The sequence below is a fragment of the Chiloscyllium plagiosum genome, chromosome 20, assembly GCF_004010195.1.
Source record: "Chiloscyllium plagiosum isolate BGI_BamShark_2017 chromosome 20, ASM401019v2, whole genome shotgun sequence".
Taxonomy (NCBI): Eukaryota; Metazoa; Chordata; class Chondrichthyes; order Orectolobiformes; family Hemiscylliidae; genus Chiloscyllium; species Chiloscyllium plagiosum.
Window position 1 is genome coordinate 58,304,103 of NC_057729.1, and position 22,415 is coordinate 58,326,517.

A 22,415-nucleotide genomic window follows, 5' to 3' on the forward strand; every position below is an offset into this window, starting at 1 on the left:
ATTGTCCAGAGGGCAGGTAAGGGCTAACCACGTCACTGTGGGTCTGGACTGAGTAAAGACAAAGATTTCCTTCTCTAAAGACCATTAGTGAACTAGATGGGTTTGTACAACATTCAACAATGGTTACATGATCACCGTGAGACGAGTTTTTTTTTATTCCAGAATGTAATTGGATTCACATTTCACCACCTGCCATGGTGGGATTTGAACCACTGTCCCCACAGCAATAGTCTGGGTTCTGGATTGTAATCTAGCATTTCCAGTTTTCTTTCTATGTTCCTGAAGTAGATCGTGATTTAATTGGGGGTTTCAGTCTGGATTCTGAGCCCAAGATTTAAACACCTTACTTTCTGCCTCGAATTGGTCTTTGTGCAGAGCTCTGCGTTGTGCTGCAGTAAGGCCAATTTTCCAAAATAATCATGGTCTTTACAGTTCCAGGTTTTCAAAGTGATTCCAAAAGCAAGAAACATAATGTATACTTTTGTGATGGGTTCAGGCACAGATTTAGCAACCTGTTTTTTTTTTAATGAGTTTTCACAGTTATGAATTTTACATTAGGTCAGGAAGGTCTGAAGAGAGAGCAGTGTGAATGTGACTGAGTCAAACAAATTAAACTCTTCACAAAATGTCAGCCTGGTTTCACTCGCTGTTTAAACTCATGAAACAGACATGAGGAAGGTAAACTACTCCTTGAAAGCCAACTGACAGAAGACAGTTTAGCGTACAGATTGTGCTTTGTAATTATCTTCCATTTTGAAGATTTAAATTGAATTTCTTTGGTAAATTTATACAAATTCACATGCAAGAACCTATTGGATGTCTGGAGCTCACTTCTCCGAATGTCCCTGAGTGCAGAATGTCGAGTGAAATCTTCAACACTATTAACAACAGAATGTACGGCACAGGCAGGAAATCGGGGGCAGAAAAGGTTGGAATTATTCAGAAAACCAGATAGAAATTGTAGCGAGAGAATCAAAGTTCACTGCTATTTATGTTGGCCCCCTCAAGCCTGAAATGATTGAACTGTGGGTGAGAATATCCACCTTTCTGGTCTAACTAGAATAATCCCGATTGAGTAAACAACAGGATGTTTATTGAATCACTGAAGCTGTTTACAGATTTCATGAATATTGCCTTCATTACTACAGAGCCTCAGGTCTGTCTCCATTAAGTCCATTTGAAACAGGAGGAGGCCATTCGGCCCCTTGAGCCTCTCCACCATTCAACAGGATCATGGCTGATCCGACATTCCTCATGTCCACTTTCCTGTCCGTTCCCTTCATTCCCCGACTGATCAAGAATCTATCTCAGCCTTAAATACACACAAGGACTCTGCCCCCACAGCTCTCCCTGTAGCAAGGAGTTCCAAAGACTCACAACTCTCTGAGAGAAGGAATCTCTCCTCTTCTGAGTCTTAAATTGGTGCCCCTTTATTCTGAGATGGTACCCTCTGGTCGTAAACTCTCCCATGAGGGAAAAGATCCTCTCAGCATTGACCCTGCCAAGCCCCTTCAGAATCTGATACATTTCAATAAGATCACCTGTCATTCTTCTGAACTCCAGGGAGTAGAGTCCCAACCTGTTTCACCTTTGCTCATAAGACAGTCCCTCCGTACCAAGGATCATCCTAATGAACCTTCTCTGAACTGCCCCCAGTAAAATGATATCTTTGGTAAATAAAGGACCAAATCTGCTCACGAACTCCAGAAACAAAATCAGAAACTGCTGGAAAAAAATTCAACAGGTTTGACAGCATCTATGGAGTGAAATCAGAGTTGACATTTTGGGTCCAGTGTTTAGATTCGAGTGGTGCTGGAAAAGCACAGCAAGTCAGGCAGCATCCGAGGAGCAGGAGAATCAACGTTGATTTTCCTGTTCCTCGGATACTGCCTGACCTGCTGTGCTTTTACAGCACCACTCTGATCTAAACTCTGGTTTCCAGTATCTGCAGTCCTTACCTTTGCCCATTTTGGGTCCAGTTGATGCTTCTTCGGTTCTGACCAGAAACATTGACACTGCCTTCTCTCCAAAGATGCTGCCAGATCCACTGAGTTTTCCCAGCAACGTTTGCTTCAGATTTCCAGCATATGTGGTTCTTTGTTTTTGCACAGTATTCCTGATGTGGTCTCACCAGCACTTGATCCAGTTGTATTAAGACTTCCCTACTCTTATACTCCAACCCCTTAGAAATAAGGGCCAACATTCCATTAGCCTTCCTGATTATCTCCTTTTTTACTCTAACCAATTCTCCATGATATCAATACAGTGCAATGGTGCTTACTGCTGTGTCATTCTTTGAAGTATTCTTATGTGTTGGGATTTGCTATTGGCAGTCAATAGAAGTATCTATTTCTGTTGGAGTCTTTTTTTTTATCTTGAAGGTCTGGAGTTGAATTTTCTTTGTTGGCACCATTTAGATATAGCACCGGCCACCACTATTCACTGAGTTGTGTCAGAGGCCATTATTGTCACCATGTTGGATGTACAGAGGGATCTGGGTGTTCATGTACACCATTCAATGAAAATAGACAGTCAGGAGCAGGGAGCAATGAGGAAGGCAAATGGTAAGTTGGCCTTCATTGCAAGATGATTGAGTTCTGAAGTGAGAATGTGAGAATGAAGGAACAGGAGTAGGTCACTCTCTCCTTTGAATCTGCTCCACCATTCAGTAAGATCATGGCTAATCTGATTTAACCCTCAAATCTACGTTCCTGTAGTTCCCCAATAATCTATTATCCCCTGGGTCATCAAGAGTTTATCTCTCGCTGCCTTAAAAATATGTAAAGGTCCTGCATCAGCTGCCTTTTGAGGAGGGGACTCACAACCCTCTGAGAGAAAACCATTCTCCTTTTCTGCTTGAAGTGGATGTTACCTTATTTTTATTCTCTGACCCCAGGTTCCAGATTCTCCCACAAGAAGAAACATCCTTTCCACACCCAACCAGTAAAGACCCATCAGGATCTAATCTGTTTCAATTAGGTCACCTCTGACTCTTCTCAACTCCAGAGGATACATGCCTAGCCTGTCCAGCCTTTCCTCATAAAGCAATGGCTCATTCCATGGATTAGTCTAATAAACCTTCTCTGAACTGATTCCAATAACATCCCTTCTGTAAGTTCAATAACCAGTCCTGTACACCATGCTCCAGATGTGGTCTCACCAATGCCCTGTATAACTGAAATATAACCTCCCTAATCGATATTCAATTCCTCTCACAGTAAAACATAACATACTACTAGTTTTCCTGATGACTTACTGTACCTGCAGACTAACCTTCTGTGAAACGTGCACTGGGGCACCCAGCTCCCTCTGTATCTCAGAGTTCTGCCACTTCTCACCGTTTAGATAAGACTCTTCTTTGTATTCTTTCTGCCAAAATGGACAATTTCACAGTTTCCCACAAGGTACTCCATTTGCCAGATCTTTGTCCACCCACTGACCCGATCTCTACCCCTTGGTAGGCTCCTTATGACCTCTTCTCAACTTACTCTCTGACCTATCTTTCTGCCATCATCCAAGTGAGCTTCCAGACCTTTGGTGCTTCCATGCCGTATTGTAGTTGTGCCGGGTCTTGGTGAGACCACACCCGGAGTATTGGAGGTAGTTTTGGTCTCTCAACCTCAGAAAGGCTATACTCACTACAGAGGGAGTGCAGTGGAGGTTCACCAGGCTGATACCAAGGATGGCAGGACTGTCCCATGAGGACAGATTGGTGCGACTGGGCCTGTACTCACTAGAGATTAGAAGAATAAAAAGGGATCGATAAAAAGATTGACAAGTTTTTAGATTTTAAAAGCATCAAGGAATATGGGAAGAAAGCAGCAATATGGCATTGAGATAGAGGATTAGCCATGATCATAGTGAATGGGAGACCAAGCTGAAAAGGCCAAATGGCCTCTCCCTGCATTTAGTTTCTATATTTCTATGTTGTTATTGAGCATGTTGTCTGCGTTATCTCCTTCAAACCCAACGTGGTCTAGCATGAATAAGGAATGCCATCTTATTATCGCTGGTTTAACTAGAAGAGTTTTGTTGAGCTCATAATTGTCCATTAACAACAGCCTTCTAATTACAATTTAATTGCAAACGTAGCTTTATATTTGGCTCCTTTTAAGTTGAATGCATTCTTACGGGAGGATGAGTTACAGAGATATTAGGTCAGCCAGCACATATTTCAAAGAAAGAACTACATTTTAAGGAGTTTTTTTAAAGGTGGAGAGAGGGGCGGAGAGACATCATTGTCTAAGGAGGGAATTCGAGAGTTCAGGAACTGAAACCAGGGATAGGTCAATATAAAAAGGTGATGGTGAATACAGCAAAGGTATCTCAGAGACTGTGGTGTTGAAGGAGATTGTACAGATAGGGAGGGGTGAGGTCATGTGGGGATTGGATGCACAGAGGTGCCATGGGGACTTACTAGTCTAGTAATATAATTGCAAGCCTGTTAATCCAGAGATGGTGGCAATGTTCTGGGAACCTGAGTTCAAGTCTTAGTTAGCTGGTGGAATCTGGATTCAATTTTTAAAAAGATCTAGAATTAAGAGTCTTATGATGACCATGAAACTGTTGCTGGAGAAATAGCCATTTGGTTTATGAATGTTCTTTAGGGAAGGAATCTGCCATCCTTACCTGGTCTGGCCTACATGTGACTCCAGACCCACAGCAATGTGCTTAAGTTTCAACTGTCCTCTGGGCAACTATTGCAAAAAAGAGGATGTGACATCTCACTGGCGTCCCAGGCCAGTTTTATCCCTCAACCAGCATCATCTAAAACACATTATCTGGCTATTTGCACACTGATGTTTATGGGAGCTTGCTGTGCACAAAATGGCTGTCACATTTCCTGTATCTCAACAGCGATGGCACTTTGAAAGTAATTCATTGCTCGTGAAACTATTCTGAAGTTGTGAAAAACTGCAAAATACAAACGTGAATCTTTCTATTTTCTTTCCCAAAGTATTCAAAGCAGAGGGGTTGGTGCTACAGCAGTAAAGTCTGTTGGTCACTAATCTCAAATCCTGGGCTGAAAATCTGGGTAAATGAGTTCATACATTATTACAGTTGTACAGCACAGAAACAGTCCCTTCAGTCCAACACATCTGTGCTGACCAGATATCCAAAATTAATCTAGTCCCACTTGCCAGCACTTGGCCCCTATCTCTCTAAACGCCACCTATCCAGGTGCCTTTTAAATGTTGTCATTGTACCAGCCTCCACCACTTCCTCTGGCAGCCCATTCCACACATGTACCACCCTCTGTGTGAAAAAGTTACCCCGTAAGTCTCTTTTATATCTTTCTCCTCTCACCCTAAACCTATGCCCTCTAGTTCTGGACTCCCCGACCCCAGGGAAAAGACTTTGTCTATTTACCCTATCCATGTCCCTCATAATTTTGTAAACCTCTATAAGGTCACCCCTCAGCTTCCAATGCTCCAGGTAAAACCGCCCCAGCTTGTTCAGCCTCTCCCTGTAGCTCAAATCCTCCAAACTTGGCACCTCCTTGTAAATCTTTTCTGAACCTTTTCAAGTTTAACAACATCTTTTCTATAGCCGGGAGACCAGAATTCAAAGCAGTATTCCAAAAGTCTCCTTGTACGGCCTCAACATGACCTCCCAACTCCTATATTCAATGCATTGACCAATGAAGGCAAGCATACCAAACACCTTCCTCATTATCCTGTCGACCTGAGACTCCACTTTCAAGGAACTTTCAAGGAAGCTGTACCCCTAAATGTCTTTGTTCGGCAACACTCCCTCGGACCTTACCATTAAGTGTATACATCCTGCCTGATTTGCCTTTCCAAAATGTAGGATGTCACATTTATCTAAATTAAACTTCATCTGCCACTCCCTGACCCAATTAGCCCATCTGATCAAAGTCCCATTGTACTTTGAAATAATCTTCTTCACTGTCCATTACACCACCAACTTGAGTGTCATTTGCAAACTTACTAACCATACCTATATTCATATCCAAATCATTGATATAAATGATGAAAAGCTGTTCAAATCTCACCACAGTATCTGGTGGGATTTAAATTCAGTTTCAGTCAACAGCCTGAAGCTGAAAGCTGCAGTGCCATGAGTATGAGATGGTTATGAATTGTCATAATTGCCCACATGGCTCACTGATTCCCTTTAGGGAAGGAATCTGTATATTTATTTGATCAGATTCCAGTCCACACCAAGGTGTTTGACTCTCAATTACCCTCTGAAATGGCCCGAGCGAACCATTCAATCCAATCTCAACAAAGGATGAGCAATAAACAGTTTACCCCCTTCCCCTGAAAGAATAAGGAAAACATTGTACATTGAACAGCCTTTTAAAAGTCAATGCATCCTCCAGGGGGCAGTCTCCCTCCATACGAACAATAAATGTAACCGTTTTAGGGAAGTTAAATTCTTTATGCTGTTCCATGTTTGGAGACCAGTTCCTTTGGCCTTCAGGTCACGCGATAATGTCAAATAACTAAAAACTTATTAATGACTTAGTGATAATATTGCAAGGATATCAAGGAGGAGGAGCACCAGCTGAGGAGCAGGGAACGTTGAGAGCTGGGGACATTCTCCTTCAAATGAAGATTTAGTAGGAGTGTTTTAAATCCTGAAGAATATAAAATAAAGCTAACAGGGTAAAGGATATAAAATAATGTTAACAGGGTGAAGGATTTAAAATAACAAATAACATTAATAGGGTAAAACTGTTTTCAGTGTCAGGAAAATTGCTTTGCAAAAGACACAGATTTAAGAAAATTGACAAAAGGAAACAGTAGTCACCTTTTTTTTATACAGTCAATGGTCTATCATTTGTCAGTAAGGCTGATTAAGGCAAAGTTATGAAATGTTTTAAAGGATGACTGAATAAGTACTTGAAGGGAAAAGCTTTTACAAGGTTTTGGGAACATGCAGAGAGTGAGATTAACTGAATCTTTGTTTTTGCAGATAGCCAGTACAGGTATGATGGGTGCAATGACCTTCTGTGTACAGTGAGACAGGGGAGATGGGGGTGTAATTGGTAATGCAGAGGCCAGGATAATGCTCTGAGATGTTCAGTTCCAGCCAAGCTGGTGGGATTTATATTCAATGAATAAACCTGGATTTGAAAGCTAATCTCAGTGAAGATGACCATGAAAATATTATCGATTGTTAAAAACCTATTTGATTCACTCATTTCCCTTATGGATGGAAAGCTGCCTTCCTACCCAGTCTGTCCTGCACGTGATTCCAGACAAGCAGCAATGTGGTGGAGTGGACGACCCTCCAAAATAGCCCAAACGAGTCACTCACTTCAAGGATAATTAGCAATAGTCAACAAATGCCAACATTGCCAACACCCACTTCCTAAGAAAAAATCCTTTTAAAAATATTCTATGAAGTTTTTTTTTAACTCATGGGATCTGAGTGCTATTGTTGGGAAATCAATTATTGCCCACCCCTCAGTATCCTTCAACTGAGCTATTTCACAGGGCAGTCTGCTGTGGGTCGCATTGCTGTGGGCCTGGAGTCACATGTAGGCCAGACCAGGGAACGTTAGCAGATTTCCTTCCCTGAAGGACATTAGTGAACTAAATGGGGTTTTTTATGGAAATCAACAATAATTTCATGGATCATCATTAGACCAACTCCTATTTATTGAATTCACATTTCACCATCTGCCATGGGGTTAGATTCAAAACAATATCCATCAGACTATCAGGTGTGGGAGCAGAATTCGGACATTCAGCTCATTGAGTCTGCTCTGCCATTCAATCATGGCTGAATTGTTTCTCAACCCCATTCTCCTGGCTTTTTCCCATAACCTTTGATCCCCTTACTAATCAAGAACCTATCAATCTTTGTCTTTAACGCTCAGAACATTGGCCTGAGGTTCTGGGTTACTAATCCTGTAACTATGCCACAACCTTCTTAGGAAGACATTCAAATCAATTTGCTGAAAATACTGAGTTGGACAGTACAGTTATTAATGTGGGGGTAGCAACTTACAAAGAAACATTGAATGAAAGAATTCAGTGCGGGAATGTGAGATTATCCACTTTGGAGCCTAAGAAAAGATGTAGAGGTGCCTGACTTCACCTGACAAAGGAGCAGCGCTCCGAAAACTTGTGATCTCAAATAATCCTGTTGGACTATAACCTGGTGTCGTGTGAGTTCTGACTTGATCCTAAGAAAGATCAACCAGGTACTTTCCAAACAAAGAGAAGCTGAGAACAATCAGAATGGAGTGATTGAGGTAGACAAGTCATTCAAAAACTTGATGGAATATTGATCTTTACCTCAAGGGTCTGAAATAGGAAGAGGAATTCAGCACAGAGATATTTGGGAATCCTAGTGCATAAAACACAAAAAAAAAGCATCTAAGTTCAGTGACTAATAGGGAAGGCAAATGGAATATTGACTTTTATTTCAAAGGAAATGGTATAAAAGCACAGGAAGGTCTTACTAAAACCGTGCCAGGCACCAATTCAGATCACAGCTGGGATACTGTGAACAGGTTTGGTAACTTTAACAATATGCTGACATTAGATACAGGCCGGAGAAGGTAGATAGCAGGGATGGAGGGACTGACTGCCGAGGAGAGGTTGAGCAGGTTGGGATTGTACGTGGAGTTTAGAGGAATGGGAGGGAACCTTGTTGAAGGCGCAAAACTTACAGGGACCTTCGGGGGTAAATATGGGGAGTTTGTTTCCTCTTGTGGGGGAGTGTTGGACCAGAGGGCGTAATCTCAGAGTAGTGTGTTACACACTTAAGGCAGAGATGAGGAGGAATTTCTTCTCTCAGAGATTAGCCAATCTGTGAAATTCTTTACTATGAGGGCTGTTGAGAGTGGGTCATTCAGTATATTCAAGCTGAGATGGACAGATTTTTAATCAGGAAGGGAATCGAGGGTTACAGGGAGAAGGTAGGAAAGGGGAGGGTTATCAGATCAGCGAGGAGAAAGTGAGGTCTGCAGACGCTGGAGATCAAAGCTGAAACTTTATTGCTGGAACAGCACAGCAGGTCAGGCAGCATCCAGGGAACAGGAGATTCGACGTTTCGGGCACATGCCCTTCTTCAGGAATGAGCAGAGAGTGTTAGAGGCAGAGAGCTTCTTCAAGGAAGGCATCCTTGTAAGAGGATTCGCAGTAGGTTGAAATCTTCGAGGAGAAAGTGAGGTCTGCAGATGCTGGAGATCAAAGTTGAAACTTTATTGCTGGAACAGCACAGCAGGTCAGGCAGCATCAAGGGAACAGGAGATTCGACGTTTCGGGCACAGGCCCTTCTTCAGGAATACAAAATCTTCCCCATTTACCTCAACCCCCATCACCACTCATCCTGCACATCCTCTGTGCGGCCTACTCATTCATTTGGGAAACTTTCTCACCTGCACCAACATAAAAGCTGTGCTACCACTTACATCCTTTTGTATTAACTATCTCTCTCTCTATCTCCCTCTTAATTCAGAGGAAAACAATCCATAATAGGGCAGAAAGTGTGATGTTGGGTGGCTGCTGTCCACTCTGGGTCTCTACGGAAAGCTGATAGAGGAGGGGAGGGAAATATATCCTTGGTGGTGGGGTCCGTTTGGAGGTGGCGGAAGTGACGGCGGATGATGCGCTGTACATGGAGATTGGTGGGGTGGTAGGTGAGGACCAGTGGGGTTCTGTCCTGGTGGCGGTTGGAGGGGCGGGGCTCAAGGGCGGAGGAGCCTCCACACCCTTCCTGTAATGTGATGACCAGAATTGAACACAATATTCCAAGTGTGGCCTAACCAAAGTCTTATAAAGCTGCACCATGACATCCTGACTCTTGTACTCAATTCCCCGACCAATAAAGGCAGCATGCCGTACACCTTCTTTACCACCCTGTCTCCTTGTGGGGCCACTTTCAGGGAGCTATGAACTTGAACCCCAAGATCCCTCTGTACATCAATGCTGTTCAGGGTCCTGCCGTTAATTGTATAATGACAGTTGTACACCCTTCCATCACTACCCTCTGCCATTTACAGGATGTAAGCCTTCTCCACCGACCATGGCCCACTTGCGACTGAAACTGAATTGTGGTTATTCCGCATCAACTGGATTGTTCAATGGTCCCTACTCCCTGTAGGTTTCAGCTTATCCCTGCTGCCCCTCCAACTTCCTCCAAGTCCCATTCCCCTGATCTCCCGGTCTGGTTACACCTCAACCTACAAATTCCCTTTCCCAAACCTTCCCCACTGCCTATCGCTCTCCATTATTGTCAGTTCTCGTGGTCCCAGACTGCCCTTAGTATTGTTGTATTGCCAAATAATATTGACCAAGTCTGCTGAGGTAAGGTGAAAACAATTACTTTTATTAGCAAACATAACAACAGTGACAGAGTCTAACAGAAATTAGGCTTTGAGGCTATTGGAGAGCAAGATTGTGATCATAGGATGCTACGTCATTCCCTGTGCTGATGTAAACTGTTTTCTCTGTCTGTGTCACTCTGTAACTCCATGTACCCAGGCCTCTTCCAGCTCCCCTGTGTTATTTAAAACAGTTAGTGTCTGAAAGGATTACCTGTCATGACAAGATAAACTCCACACATCAGGCTATAATGGACTGGCGCTGGGAGGAGATAACCAATTCTGTGCTAAATCCACGTCAGTTCTGACAAAGCCTAACTAGACTCATGCCATTGACTCTATTTCACTCTCCATAGCTGCTGCAGGACCTGCTGAGTTTCTCCAGCACTTCCTGTTTTTGTTTCAGATCTCCAGCATTCGCAGTTCTTTGTTTGATTTCATCAAGCTGCTAATTGTAATGTGTAATTACTTTTAAGTCTAGAATCTTGGAATCATAGAATCCCTATAGAGCAGAAAGAGGCCATTTGGCCCATCGAGTCTGAGGCTGCAGAAGAAATGTTATGCAACTCAGGTGTACATAACTAGCTACTGAGTCTTAAACATGCAGGTGAACATATAAAATGGGAGCAGAAGTAGACCATTCTGCTCCTCGTACCTGCCCTTCCATTCATGGAAGATCTGTTGATGCTTTGAATTCCACATCCCCATCGACCCCCAAAACCTCTTAACACTTTAATGCTGAGCCGGGTATCACTGCTGCAAAGTTCCAGTGAAACTCAATGCAAACTGAAGGAACAGCATCTCATCTTCCGACTAGGCATGTTACTGCCTGCCGGTCTCAACATTGAATTCAACAACTTCAGATAATTTTATTTCATTTATTTTATTTATCTTTTTTTATATTTTTTTCACTATTCTGTACCTCTTATTTCTTGATTGTCTCTCTTTCTCTTGCTCCCCACTCTCTCATTACCTTTTTCCTCTCCTCTTCCCCCTTTGCTACCCTTCTCCCCTGTTTTCCATTTTGCCTCTGCTTCACCCATTCCCCCCATCTCCCACATATTTTGTCACATAGCCCTGGCTTCAGCCTTGGTCATTCCCAGCTCCTATCTCCCTATAATCTCTCTGTGCACTCTGTCATTGTCACCTCTTTATTGCTACCTTTTCTTCTGGAGCCATGACTCACCTTCCCTCAGCCTCGTATAAATACCTCCCTATTTCTCCTCTTTTTTTCAGTAAAGGGTCAGTTAGACTCGAAACGTCAGCTCTTTTCTCTCCTTACAGATGCTGCCAGACCTGCTGAGATTTTCCAGCATTTTCTCTTTTGGTTTCAGATTCCAGCATCTGCAGTAATTTGCTTTTATCCAGGAGTTAGTTATCATTCTTCCGGTTAAAGGGATCAAAGGTTATGGGGGAGAAAACAGGAACAGGGGACTGAGTTGGACGATCAGCCATGATTGTATTGACTGGGGGAGCAGGTTCAAAGGGCCGAATGGCCTACTCCTGCTCCTGGTTTCTACATTTCTATATATTTAGTTAACAATGGATTATTTGTTCTTTGTTGTCAGGGTTTTCATAGAAGTATAAGGCCATTTAGCCAACTGATTCACACTGGATAAGTCCCCTCCCACCACTTGGTTTCTCACCCTATCAATATGTACTCCAATCCCTTTTTCCATTGTGTGTTTATTCAATATATCTATTTTATTCACCTCAACTACTTACTGTGATATTCAGTTCCACATTCTCACCACTCTCTGAGTAAGGAAGTTTCTCCTGAATAGATTTTTTGGTGATTATGTTTTATTGTGGCCTTCTTTCTGCTCCTGCCCACGAGGGGCAACACCTTTTCCGTGTCTAACCCATTGAGTCCTTTTGTAATCTTAAAGATTGTTTCTTTTGGCCTTTACCTTTCTAAAGATGTGGAAGTGGGGGTGTTGGCCTGGGGTGGACAAAGTCAGAAGTTACACGACACCGGGTTATAGTCCAACAGGTTTGTTTGAAATTACAAGTGCCTGATGTAAAGTCCAGTGAGCCTTTGTCAAGTGAAGCAGCGCTTTGAAAGCCTGTGATTTCAAACAAACCTGTTGGACTATAACCTAGTGTCATGTGACTTCTGATTTTGTAAAAAAGTCCTGATGGTTTTAACTTTCAGTTCAACTTGTGCATGTTTTAACAGTTGTGATATAACAGTAATGTCACCTAATATTTATAGAAGAGTAAAATGATATTTCTCTTGCCCAGACAATTCTTATCTTCCTTAATATAGTTTCCAACAACTGGGAAGTGATGGACAGGTGGAGACGGAGGTCAAAGTAACAGTCCCATCACTCCCATCGAAGTGGTCTATCTTGCCATGGGTTTGTTGATGTCTTTCATTCTCACAGCATTCCTGCCATCCAAGGAGGCAGGAAGAGGCCCAGCGTTCCCAGTACGCAAATTAAAATAAAAATCCACAGGAAGATACGGTCAATCACCATGCCAACGTACTTCCAGTCTTCCTTCACCTGAAAATCAGAGAACATCATCAATCCTGAGTAAAAGGGCAAACCACAAGGAACACAAGAAAGTATTGCTTTGGGACGGAGGCTAACAACCCGTGGGAACCCTATCCTGAACTGCCCGATCTCAGCAGTGTCAACACTTGCGATGACTCGACACAAAACAGGAGCAAGGCGAACATTGAACCATAGGAAATAAATAGTCCAGTTTCAACTGAGCAACCTATCACTGAACACAGAATATTTCATTCAACCAATAAGGGATCATCTTTTCAACTACATAGGAAGGTTTAAGCTCGCTTGGCAAGGGTGTGAAAACTAGGAGATAATAATAGTGATACCACATACACAGAATACCGGGTGAGACGGATAAGCCTAGGGTAGGAAATAGGATCAAGAGTGTGTTGCTGGAAAAGCACAGCAGGTCTGGCAGCATCCGAGAAGTAGGCGAATCAACGTTTCAGACCTGAGCCCTTCATCAGGAATCATCCTGCCTGACCTGCTGTGCTTTTCCAGCAACATACTCTTGACTCTGATCTCCAGCACCTGCAGACCTCACTGTCTCCTAGCATAGGAAATAGCAAATTATCAGTGAGTTCTGCGGAATTGAGAATGTACTACAATCACTGTGAGTGGATGCACAGAGTGTGCTGAGACCATAAACCGTCCAAGCAGCCCATCTGCTCTGCCAGGCAATGAGATCATGGCTGTGATAATATTCAGCTGCATTTTTCTGACAATTTCCTAAAGCCCCTTGATTCCTTTCCAGACTAAAGACTCTCTCTCAGCCTTAAATAAACTGAACAGCCCAGCTTTAACAACCCTCTGTGGTAAAGAATTTCAAAAATTCACCACCTCCTGAGAGAACTCATTCTCTTTAGCGCTGCGTAATTACATTTTGGAACACATTGGTCAATAAGAGTTTACAGACCCAGATTGCCAGGTATAAATATGATGCTATGGCTATCATGGAGCTGCTACTCAAAGAAAAAGTGGACTGGGTGTTAAATACCGAGAGACAGGGAATGTCCCAGAAAGGTCAAGGACAGAATCAGTATGGCTTTGGTTAAGAAACAAAAAAGGTACAATCATATTGCCCACTGCAGTCTATGAGCTACTGACTAGTGAGAAATGTACAGAGGAACCAATCTGCAAATACATTTCAGAGAGATGCAAAATTATAGAATGGGGGCACTTTAATTATTTGCGTGTAATCTGGGATAGCAGTAGAATAAAGGGAGAGAAGGGATGGAGCTCCTGGACTGCATATCTCCAATTCAACAATAAAGGCGATATTGATTCATAGGAATGAAATGGGGGGAGTGTTTAGAGACAGTGATCTTTATATTGTAAGGTCTGTAAAAAGACAAAGAACTATCCAGATTAAGAATAGTTAACAGCGGGGAAAGTCAACTCCAGAAAGGATCCAGCCGAGGTACATTGTACCACTGGTTGGCAGCAAACAAGGAGCTAAATGAAATACAACCTTTAAAGAAATGAGAGTTCAGGTGCAGCCAAGGAAAATTCCCTGGAAGGAGAATGGCAAAGCAAACAGATCCAACAATCCAGATGAGTAAAAGTAGAAGGATTAAAATGAAGATGAATATAATGCTTTTGTCAGAGTCTGGCAGGAAACAAAGCAAAATGCTGCAGATGCTGGAGATCTGAAATAAAAACAGAAAGGCATAGAGGCCCTCAGAAAGTCTGGCAGGTTCTGTGGAGGCAAATACTGTTAATGTTTTGAGTCCAATATGGCTTTACTTCAGGTGGTTAAAATTGATAGGGAGGATGATAGCCTGTGTACACCTACAGGTGATTAGGCACTAACACTGGGAGGGATATACCCAATGAAACTGAGGGAAAAGAGAATTATAGTTTGTAGAGTTACTGGCTATAATTCCTCAGTCTTGCGTTGACTTAGGTTGATGACACAGCACTGGGGAACAACAAAGTTTACATCTTTGTTCAAAAATAGTGTGAAGTTGAGTCAAGCAACTACAGGCCAATCAGATTAACCTTGGCAGTGGGGAAACATCTAGAAATATTAATTTGGGACAACACCAAAAGTCACTTGAGCAAATATGGTTTTATTAAGGACATCCAGAATGGAGTTGTTAAGGACAAATGATGTCTAGTTAAATTACTTGAGAGTTTTTTGTTAGGGGAATGCTGTGGATGTGGTGCATATGGACTGCCTAAAGATATTTTTTATTTATTTGTGGGATGTGGGTATCCCTGGTTGGGCCAGCATTTATTGCCCATCCCCAGTTGCCCCTTGAGGAGGTGGGGGTGAGCTGTACTGTGCTATAATGTTCTATGCTCTATCCACAAATTTCAGTTAAGTGCTTCTTCTCAGTTCTGGTGCTGTGCCCCACAAAGCCTTTCCACCTTGATCACTCACACAATTGAGAGTTTTGACTTTGTCAACTTTGAATAACCAATGCTGGTTTCTCATCAAACACTCTATTTCTTAAAGTTTCACAAAGTAAACCCTTTTTCTAACTGAAGCAGCTTGTTTCCTTAACTGATCTGAACAATCTCCTTTCTCGGGGGAAAAGCAATACCTGCATCTAAGTTTAGTCGAGTTTCTTTCAAGTCATCCAAATGCTTTCCAACTCTGTTTTTCTACATTAAAATCAATCCTTGCTTATTCTAAACACAAAAGCAAGCTAATGTCTTTCAATATTTTCTGCTCCTGCCATAATCCTGCTCAAAATAAACTTCCATTAACACTCCTGGAGGCCAGGAGAAAGTGCGGACTGCAGATGCTGGAGATCAGAGCTGAAAAAAGTGTTGCTGGAAAAGCGCAGCAGGTCAGGCAGGATCCAAGGAGCAGGAGAATCGACGTTTCGGGCATAAGCCCTTCTTCAGGGATCTCCTGGAGGCCATACAGGTTTGAAATGGTGGATCTGAGAAGAGTGACCAAGGTAATTTTTAAAGCTCAATCAAAAAAATTAACAATCATCACATATGACTAGTTTGAAATTAAAACTCTAAAAAAATTGACATTTATGTATAGAAATCACACACCTTTCATGACAATAGAGGAAAGATGTATGAGAGTGGTTTCAGGGATGAGGAACATCAGTTATATGTATAGATTGGTGTCCATAGAGAAGAGAAAGCTGTGACGAGATTTTATAGATTTTAAGATTTTAAGATTGAGGGATCAGGACAGAGTAGAGGAAAACAGTCCCTGGTCACAAAGGAATCGTGAACCTGAGAGTCATGATAGGGCGGGCACAGATTTGAGATAATTTACAAAAGCAAATTAATTGTTGACACCAAAATTGGAGGTGTAGTGGACAGTAAAGAAGGTTATCTCGGAGTACAAAGGGACCTTGATCAGATGGGCAAGAAATAGCAGATGGAGTTTAATTTATGTGAGGCACTGCATTTTGGAAAGGCAAATCAGAGCAAGATTTATACACCTATAGTAGAGCCTGGGGAAGTGTTGCCGAACAAAGAGACCTTTGTGCAGGTTAAAGCTCCTTGAAAGTAGAGTTGCAGGTAAATGGAATAGTGAAGAAGGCGTTTGGTATGCTTTCCTTTATTGGTCAGAGTATTGGGTACAGGAGTTGGGAGGTCATTTTGCGCTGAAAAAGACATCAGTGAGGCCACTTTTAGAACACTGCATTCAATTATGGTCTCCCTGTGATTGGAAGAGTGTTGTGGAACTTGAAAGGATTCAGAAAAGATTTGCAAGAATGTTGCCAGGGTTGGAACATTTGAACTCTAGGGAGAGGTGGCACAGACTGGGGCTATTTTCCCGAGAGTTTCAGAAGCTGAGGAGTGACCTTATAGAAGTTTTAAAAAATCATGAGGGGCATGGATAGGATAACTGGACAAGGTCTTTTCCCCAGGGTAGTGGAGTCCAAGGCTGGAGGGCATAGTTTTAAGGTGAGAGGGGAATTATTTAAAAGGGACCCGAGGGGCAACATTTTCACACAGAGGGTGATGCTTGTATGAAATGAGCTGCCAGAGGAAGTGGTGGAGGCTGGTACAATTACAGCATTTAAAAGGCATTTGGATGGGTATATGAATAGGAAGGGTTCAGAGGAATATGAGACAAGTGCTGGCAAATGAGACTAGATTAATTTGGGATATCTGGTTGGCAAGGACAAGTTGTACTGAAGGATCTGTTCTCATGCTGCACATCTCCATGACTCTAATTGATGACAGAAGGAAAACATTGTGGTGATTGAGATCTGTAATGCTCTGCCTAAGAGGGTGGTGGAGGCACGTCAAATCGAGAGGGATTCAAGAGGAAATTGGATTATTATTGGAAAATGAGGGGAGATGGTCAGTGGCGAGACCTTCGGTGTGTTGCTAGTTCTGAGGACTGATATGAATAGAATAGCCCTTATTGTCACTTGAACAAGTTCAATGAAAAATTTGTAATGCCGCCCCTCACGCCATCTTGTACCTCCTGTACCATGTAACCATTCTGTTGGTACAGCGAATAATCACTGTCCCGAGGATAATCTGTTGAACTGATTCTTTAACCACAACACTGGTGGATAACAATTCACGCAGCAGCCACACCAAAGGGAATCTCTAGCAATGTAGCAACTCTGCTGAAAGCCAGACAGTGGTATAAGAGAATTACTATAGAATGACTCCCTTAATGCAATGATAAATCTTTCAGTTTGTAATTATACATTATGTCTGTGGCACCAATGTTGTACAAATTTAGCACACAGTCCTCTGTAGTAAATTTCAGACATTAATCGGTCATTTTACCTCTTTTAAATCTTCCTTGTTTAATGAAACAACCTTAACATTACACTGAATGCTGCTGGCCCTCAAAAATCCAGTAAGAACTGAGGAGAAACACTGTTAGCCAATGAAGGGTGGCAACCCATAACCACAAGGAATATTTGAGGTGAACGGTATTGATAAATATAAGAGAAAGATAAATACAAAAGACAGACAGATGTAGAAGGTTATGCTGATGGTTTGAGAGGTGACCATACAGGATTCTTAAGAGGCTTGACAGGGTAAACGCTGAGAGGGTACTCCCCGTCATGGGAGAGTGTAGGACCAGAGGGCACTGTCTCTATATAAATATAAAGAGGTGCCAATTTAAGACTGAGAAGAAGAGGAATTTCTTCTCTCAGAGGGTTATGAGTATTTGGAACCCCTTGCCACAGAGAGCTGTGGGGGCAGAGTCCTTGTGCAGATCTAAGGCTGAGATCGATAGATTCTTGATCGGTCAGGGAATCAAGGAGAAAGGGCAGGAAAGTGAATGTGAGAGATGTTGTCAGATCAGCCAGGATCATATTGAATTGGGGGGGGGCCGAATGGCCTACTACTGTTTCTATTAGTGGGCGGCACGGTGGCACAGTGGTTCGCACTGCTGCCTCACAGCGTCAGAGACCCGGGTTCAATTCCCGCCTCAGGCGACTGACTGTGTGGAGTTTGCACGTTCTCCCAGTGTCTGCGTGGGTTTCCTCCCACAGTCCAAAGATGTGCAGGTCAGGTGAATTGGCCATGCTAAATTGCCCGTAGTGTTAGGTAAGGGGTAAATGTAGGGGTATAGGTGGGTTACGCTTCGGCGGGTCGGTGTGGACTTGTTGGGCCGAAGGGCCTGTTTCCACACTAATGTAATCTAATCTAATCTATTTCTTGTGGCCTTGAGATGAAGAGGGTGGAAAAAGACTTGTACAGAGTAGAATCCTCAGTGCAGACCAACTGGACGAAATGGTTCATTTCTGTGTCACTGATATTATGTAGAACTTTGTCAGACTTTGTGATATGATTCACAATCTCTGCTTTTAACCTTGAGAACCATAGATATTGTACAGGTCAGAGTACTGCTGAACTACAGGGAGCAACGCAATATCTTGGTTATTATATTACAGTCACCTTACAGCACAACACAAACATTTTTTAAAATCCATTCACAGGATGTGGGCATCACTAGCTAGGCCCAGAACCTATTACCCATCCCTAATTACCCACAGGGCAGTTAAGAGTCAGCCACGTTGCTGTGGGTCTGGAGTCACATGTAGGCCAGACCAGGTAAGGATGGCTGTTTCCTTCCCAAAAGGACATGATTGAACCAGATGGGTTTTTTTTTTCCTGGCAATCAACATCATTAGACTCTTAACTATATTTTTAAAAATTGAATACAAACGTCACCATCTGCCGTGGTGGGTTTCAAACCCGGGTCCCCAGAAAGTTACCTGGATCTCAGGACTAACAGTTCAGTGGTAATACCACTGGACTATCATCTGAATTTCTTTGCTAAAGTCAGATAGAACTGAACTGCCTTCAATGATCATTATTCAATGTTCTGATCCAACAGACGCTTTGTCTCAAATTTGATCTGATGTAAGGTATCTGTACAAAAGATTCTGAGAAGGGAGACTATTTCTGGAGACTGGTTAATGCATATGGCCTCTGCTACACCAGGCTTTATGACAGCTCATTATATTTGACTTAGGAAATGGTTCAATCCCTACTGGAGGGCATAGAGGGCATTTGATTCTGCCTGGTCATGACAATCATCATTTTCTGATACATTATATCTTGCTCAATGCTGTCTAAATATACTTTCCAACTGCTGTAGGAAATTCAATATATTTCTCAGTCCATTTAGCATAACAACTCTCACCTTAAAAAGGGTAAATTGATCTTGGAGGATTACAACGTAGGTTTACAAGAATGATACCTGGGCATCAGGAGTTATGTTATGAGGAGAGGTTGTACAAATTAGGCCAGTTTTCTTCAGATTTTAGAAGGTTATGGGGTGATCCAATTGAAGCTTTCAAGACATTAACAAGACAGGGTGGATAAATAATTTAGGGATTCTAGAACTAGGGGATGTAAACTGAGAATGAGGGCCAGAGCATTCAGGAGAGATGTTAGGAAACATTCTACACATACAGGGTGGGAGAGATTTGGAATTCTCTTCCACAAATGGCAGTGGATGCTGGAGCAGTTGATAATTGTAAATTGGAGATAGATGGGTCTTTTTAAGGGATTTTAAGGGATATGAGCCAAAGGCAGGTCTATGGTGTGAGCTCATTGAAGGGTGGGACAGGCACGAGGAGCAGAACACCTGTTCCTATCTCCTATCGTCATTTGGCCTTGGTGTCATTTGCTATTGGCTGTGAATAGGTTGCGAAGGGCATAATGTCACATTTGATCTTTGGGTGAATTTAGTTCAAGATAACATCAAATGATTAATCTGGAAATGCGATATCATCACTGACAAGGGAGAACAAAGCATGAGCTAAGAAATTAAAATTTTATCCAAGGATTAACATTTGAGAAGTGGGCTTAAACACTGAACATTTTAAGATGGTGTTTTCCATAATTTGTTTGCAGATCCCTCAGATAAAGATTAGGAGACAGTTTATCAGACATCAGACTTGATATAGTTCTTTACTAACAGGCTCCACATAAACGATGTCCTTCAGAGCTAAGTTGTCAACCTTGATGTGGATCGGTGTAATGTAGCACTTTGTGACCAGGTTCATTGTCCCTGACAGGCTCAGACTGACAAAGGCAAGATGACAAGTTGACAGCAGATTGCTTTCAGAGCATTTTTATTCATGGAACATGCCTGTTGCCGTGAATTAAACCAAAATGCTCTTTTACTCACACTGCCTTTACACTTCCTGTTGTGCTGCTCCCATAACTAACAGGAGTTTGGTGGAACCCCAATAACACAGGTTAGGGCACAAATCAAGGGGGAGAGCCAAGATCACTCAGGCGGCAATTACAGGGACCAAAATGTGTCCCTGTCCAAATAGACCTCTCCCACGGAAAAATCCATCAAGGTTACAGAAAGAGAAAGACTTGCATTTATATAGCACCTTTCATGATATCAGGAGGTCACAAAATGCTTTATGCTCAAAAACATAATCACTATCAAATGCGGGAAATGCTGTAACCAATTTCTCCACCAGGTCCCACAAAAATGTGATATAGACCAGATTATTTATCTCTTCGTGACGTTTGTGAGAGATAAATATCAACCAGGACATGACAGAGAGCTTCACGCTTTTCTCACTCCTCTGGGAGTGTCTACATAACTGTTTGACAGTTCCTCTGACAGTGACGCACTCGATCTGCACTGCACTTGAGTAATTACCTGGAAGATGTGATCAGTTCTCTGGAGTGATGAAAAATATGATGTTCTCCTCAATACTAAGTCTCTTACGACCTTCATCTAACCCCATCAACATTTCCCTTTTGCTCCCTTCTCCCTCATGAGTTTCTCTGGCTTGCCCCTTTAATGCTTCAATCTTATTCAACTCAACCAAACCCTGGCAAGTTCCACGTTTTCACGGCTGAAGTTTCTCCTGATTCCTTACTGGGATTCTGCACATAATCATAACATTGTTACAGTGCCAAAGGAGGCCCTTCGGTCCATTGCATCTGCACTGGCTCTCTGATTGAGCGTTATGACCTAGAGTCAATCTCTTGCCTTTTCCCCGTGACCTTGTTCATTGTTGCTTTTTAAATAATTATCCAGTGCCCTCTTAAATGCCTCAGTGGAACCCACCTCCACCTGATTTCCACACCACTCATTGTGTGAATTTTTTTTGTCACATTGCATTTACTTCTTTTACAAATCACTTTAAATCTATGTTCTCTCATTCTCAATCATTTTACAAGCAGAAATAGTTTCTCCCTATTTATTCTGTCCAGGCCCTTCACAATTTTAAAAACTTCTATCAAACCTCCTCTTGCCCTCTCTGTATTACTCCAATCTTTCTTCATTATTGAAGCCTCTGCTCCATGAAATCACTTTCATAAACCTTTTCCTTCATTCACTCATGGGACGCAGGTGTCACTGGCTGGGCCCAGCATTTATTACCCGTCTCTTGTTGCCCCTTGAGAAGGTGAGAGTGAGCTGCAGACTGTGTGCTGTAGGTAGACCCACATTGTCCTTAGGAAGGGAATTCCAGGTTTGTGACCCAGTAACGCTGAAGGAACAGGAATATATTTCCAAATCAGGATGGAGAGTGGCATGGAGAACTTGAAGGGAGTAGTGACCCCATTTACCTACAGTCCGTATTCTTCTAGATTGAAATGGTTGGGGGTTTGGAAGGTGCTGTCTGAGGTGAATTGCTGCAGCGCTTCTTGTAGATAGCACACACTGCTTCTGCTGAGCAAGAGTGGAGGAGGGAGTGGATGTTTGTGGGTATCAATCAAGCAGGCTGCTTTGTCCTGGATGGTGTTGAGACTCTTGAGTGTTGTTGGAGCTGCCCCCATCCAGGCAAGTGGGGAGTATTCCATCACACTCCTGACTTGTGCCTTGTAGATGGTGGACAGGCTTTAGGGAGTCAAGAACAAAGTTATACACTTCAGGATTCTGGCACTCTCTCTTCTATCTCATTTCTGAAATCTGGAGAGTAGAACTAGGCTTACTTGACACTGACATTTTTTACAAACTCACCGACTCCCACAGCTACCTGGATTACACCTCTTCCCACCCTACCACTTGCAAAAATGCCATCCCAGATTCAAAATTCCTCCACCTCTGCCGTATCTGCTCCCAAGAGGACCAGCTCCACCACAGAACACACCAGATGGCCTCCTTCTTTAGAGACCGCAATTTCCCTTCCCACGTGGTTAAAGATGCCCTCCAA

At 42.6% G+C, this 22,415-nt stretch overlaps 1 protein-coding gene across 1 annotated transcript in view; it reads right to left on the bottom strand.

Moving 5' to 3' along the window:
* Positions 1-11,600: 11,600 nt before the first annotated feature.
* LOC122560319 (neuronal acetylcholine receptor subunit alpha-2-like) overlaps positions 11,601-22,415 on the bottom strand; it is a 21,296-nt gene continuing 10,481 nt past the window's right edge. The window contains exon 6 of the mRNA XM_043710919.1: positions 11,601-12,813. Within this exon, the coding sequence (XP_043566854.1) occupies positions 12,688-12,813 (126 nt within the window). The 3' untranslated portion in view covers positions 11,601-12,687. The remainder of the gene's footprint in view (positions 12,814-22,415) is intronic.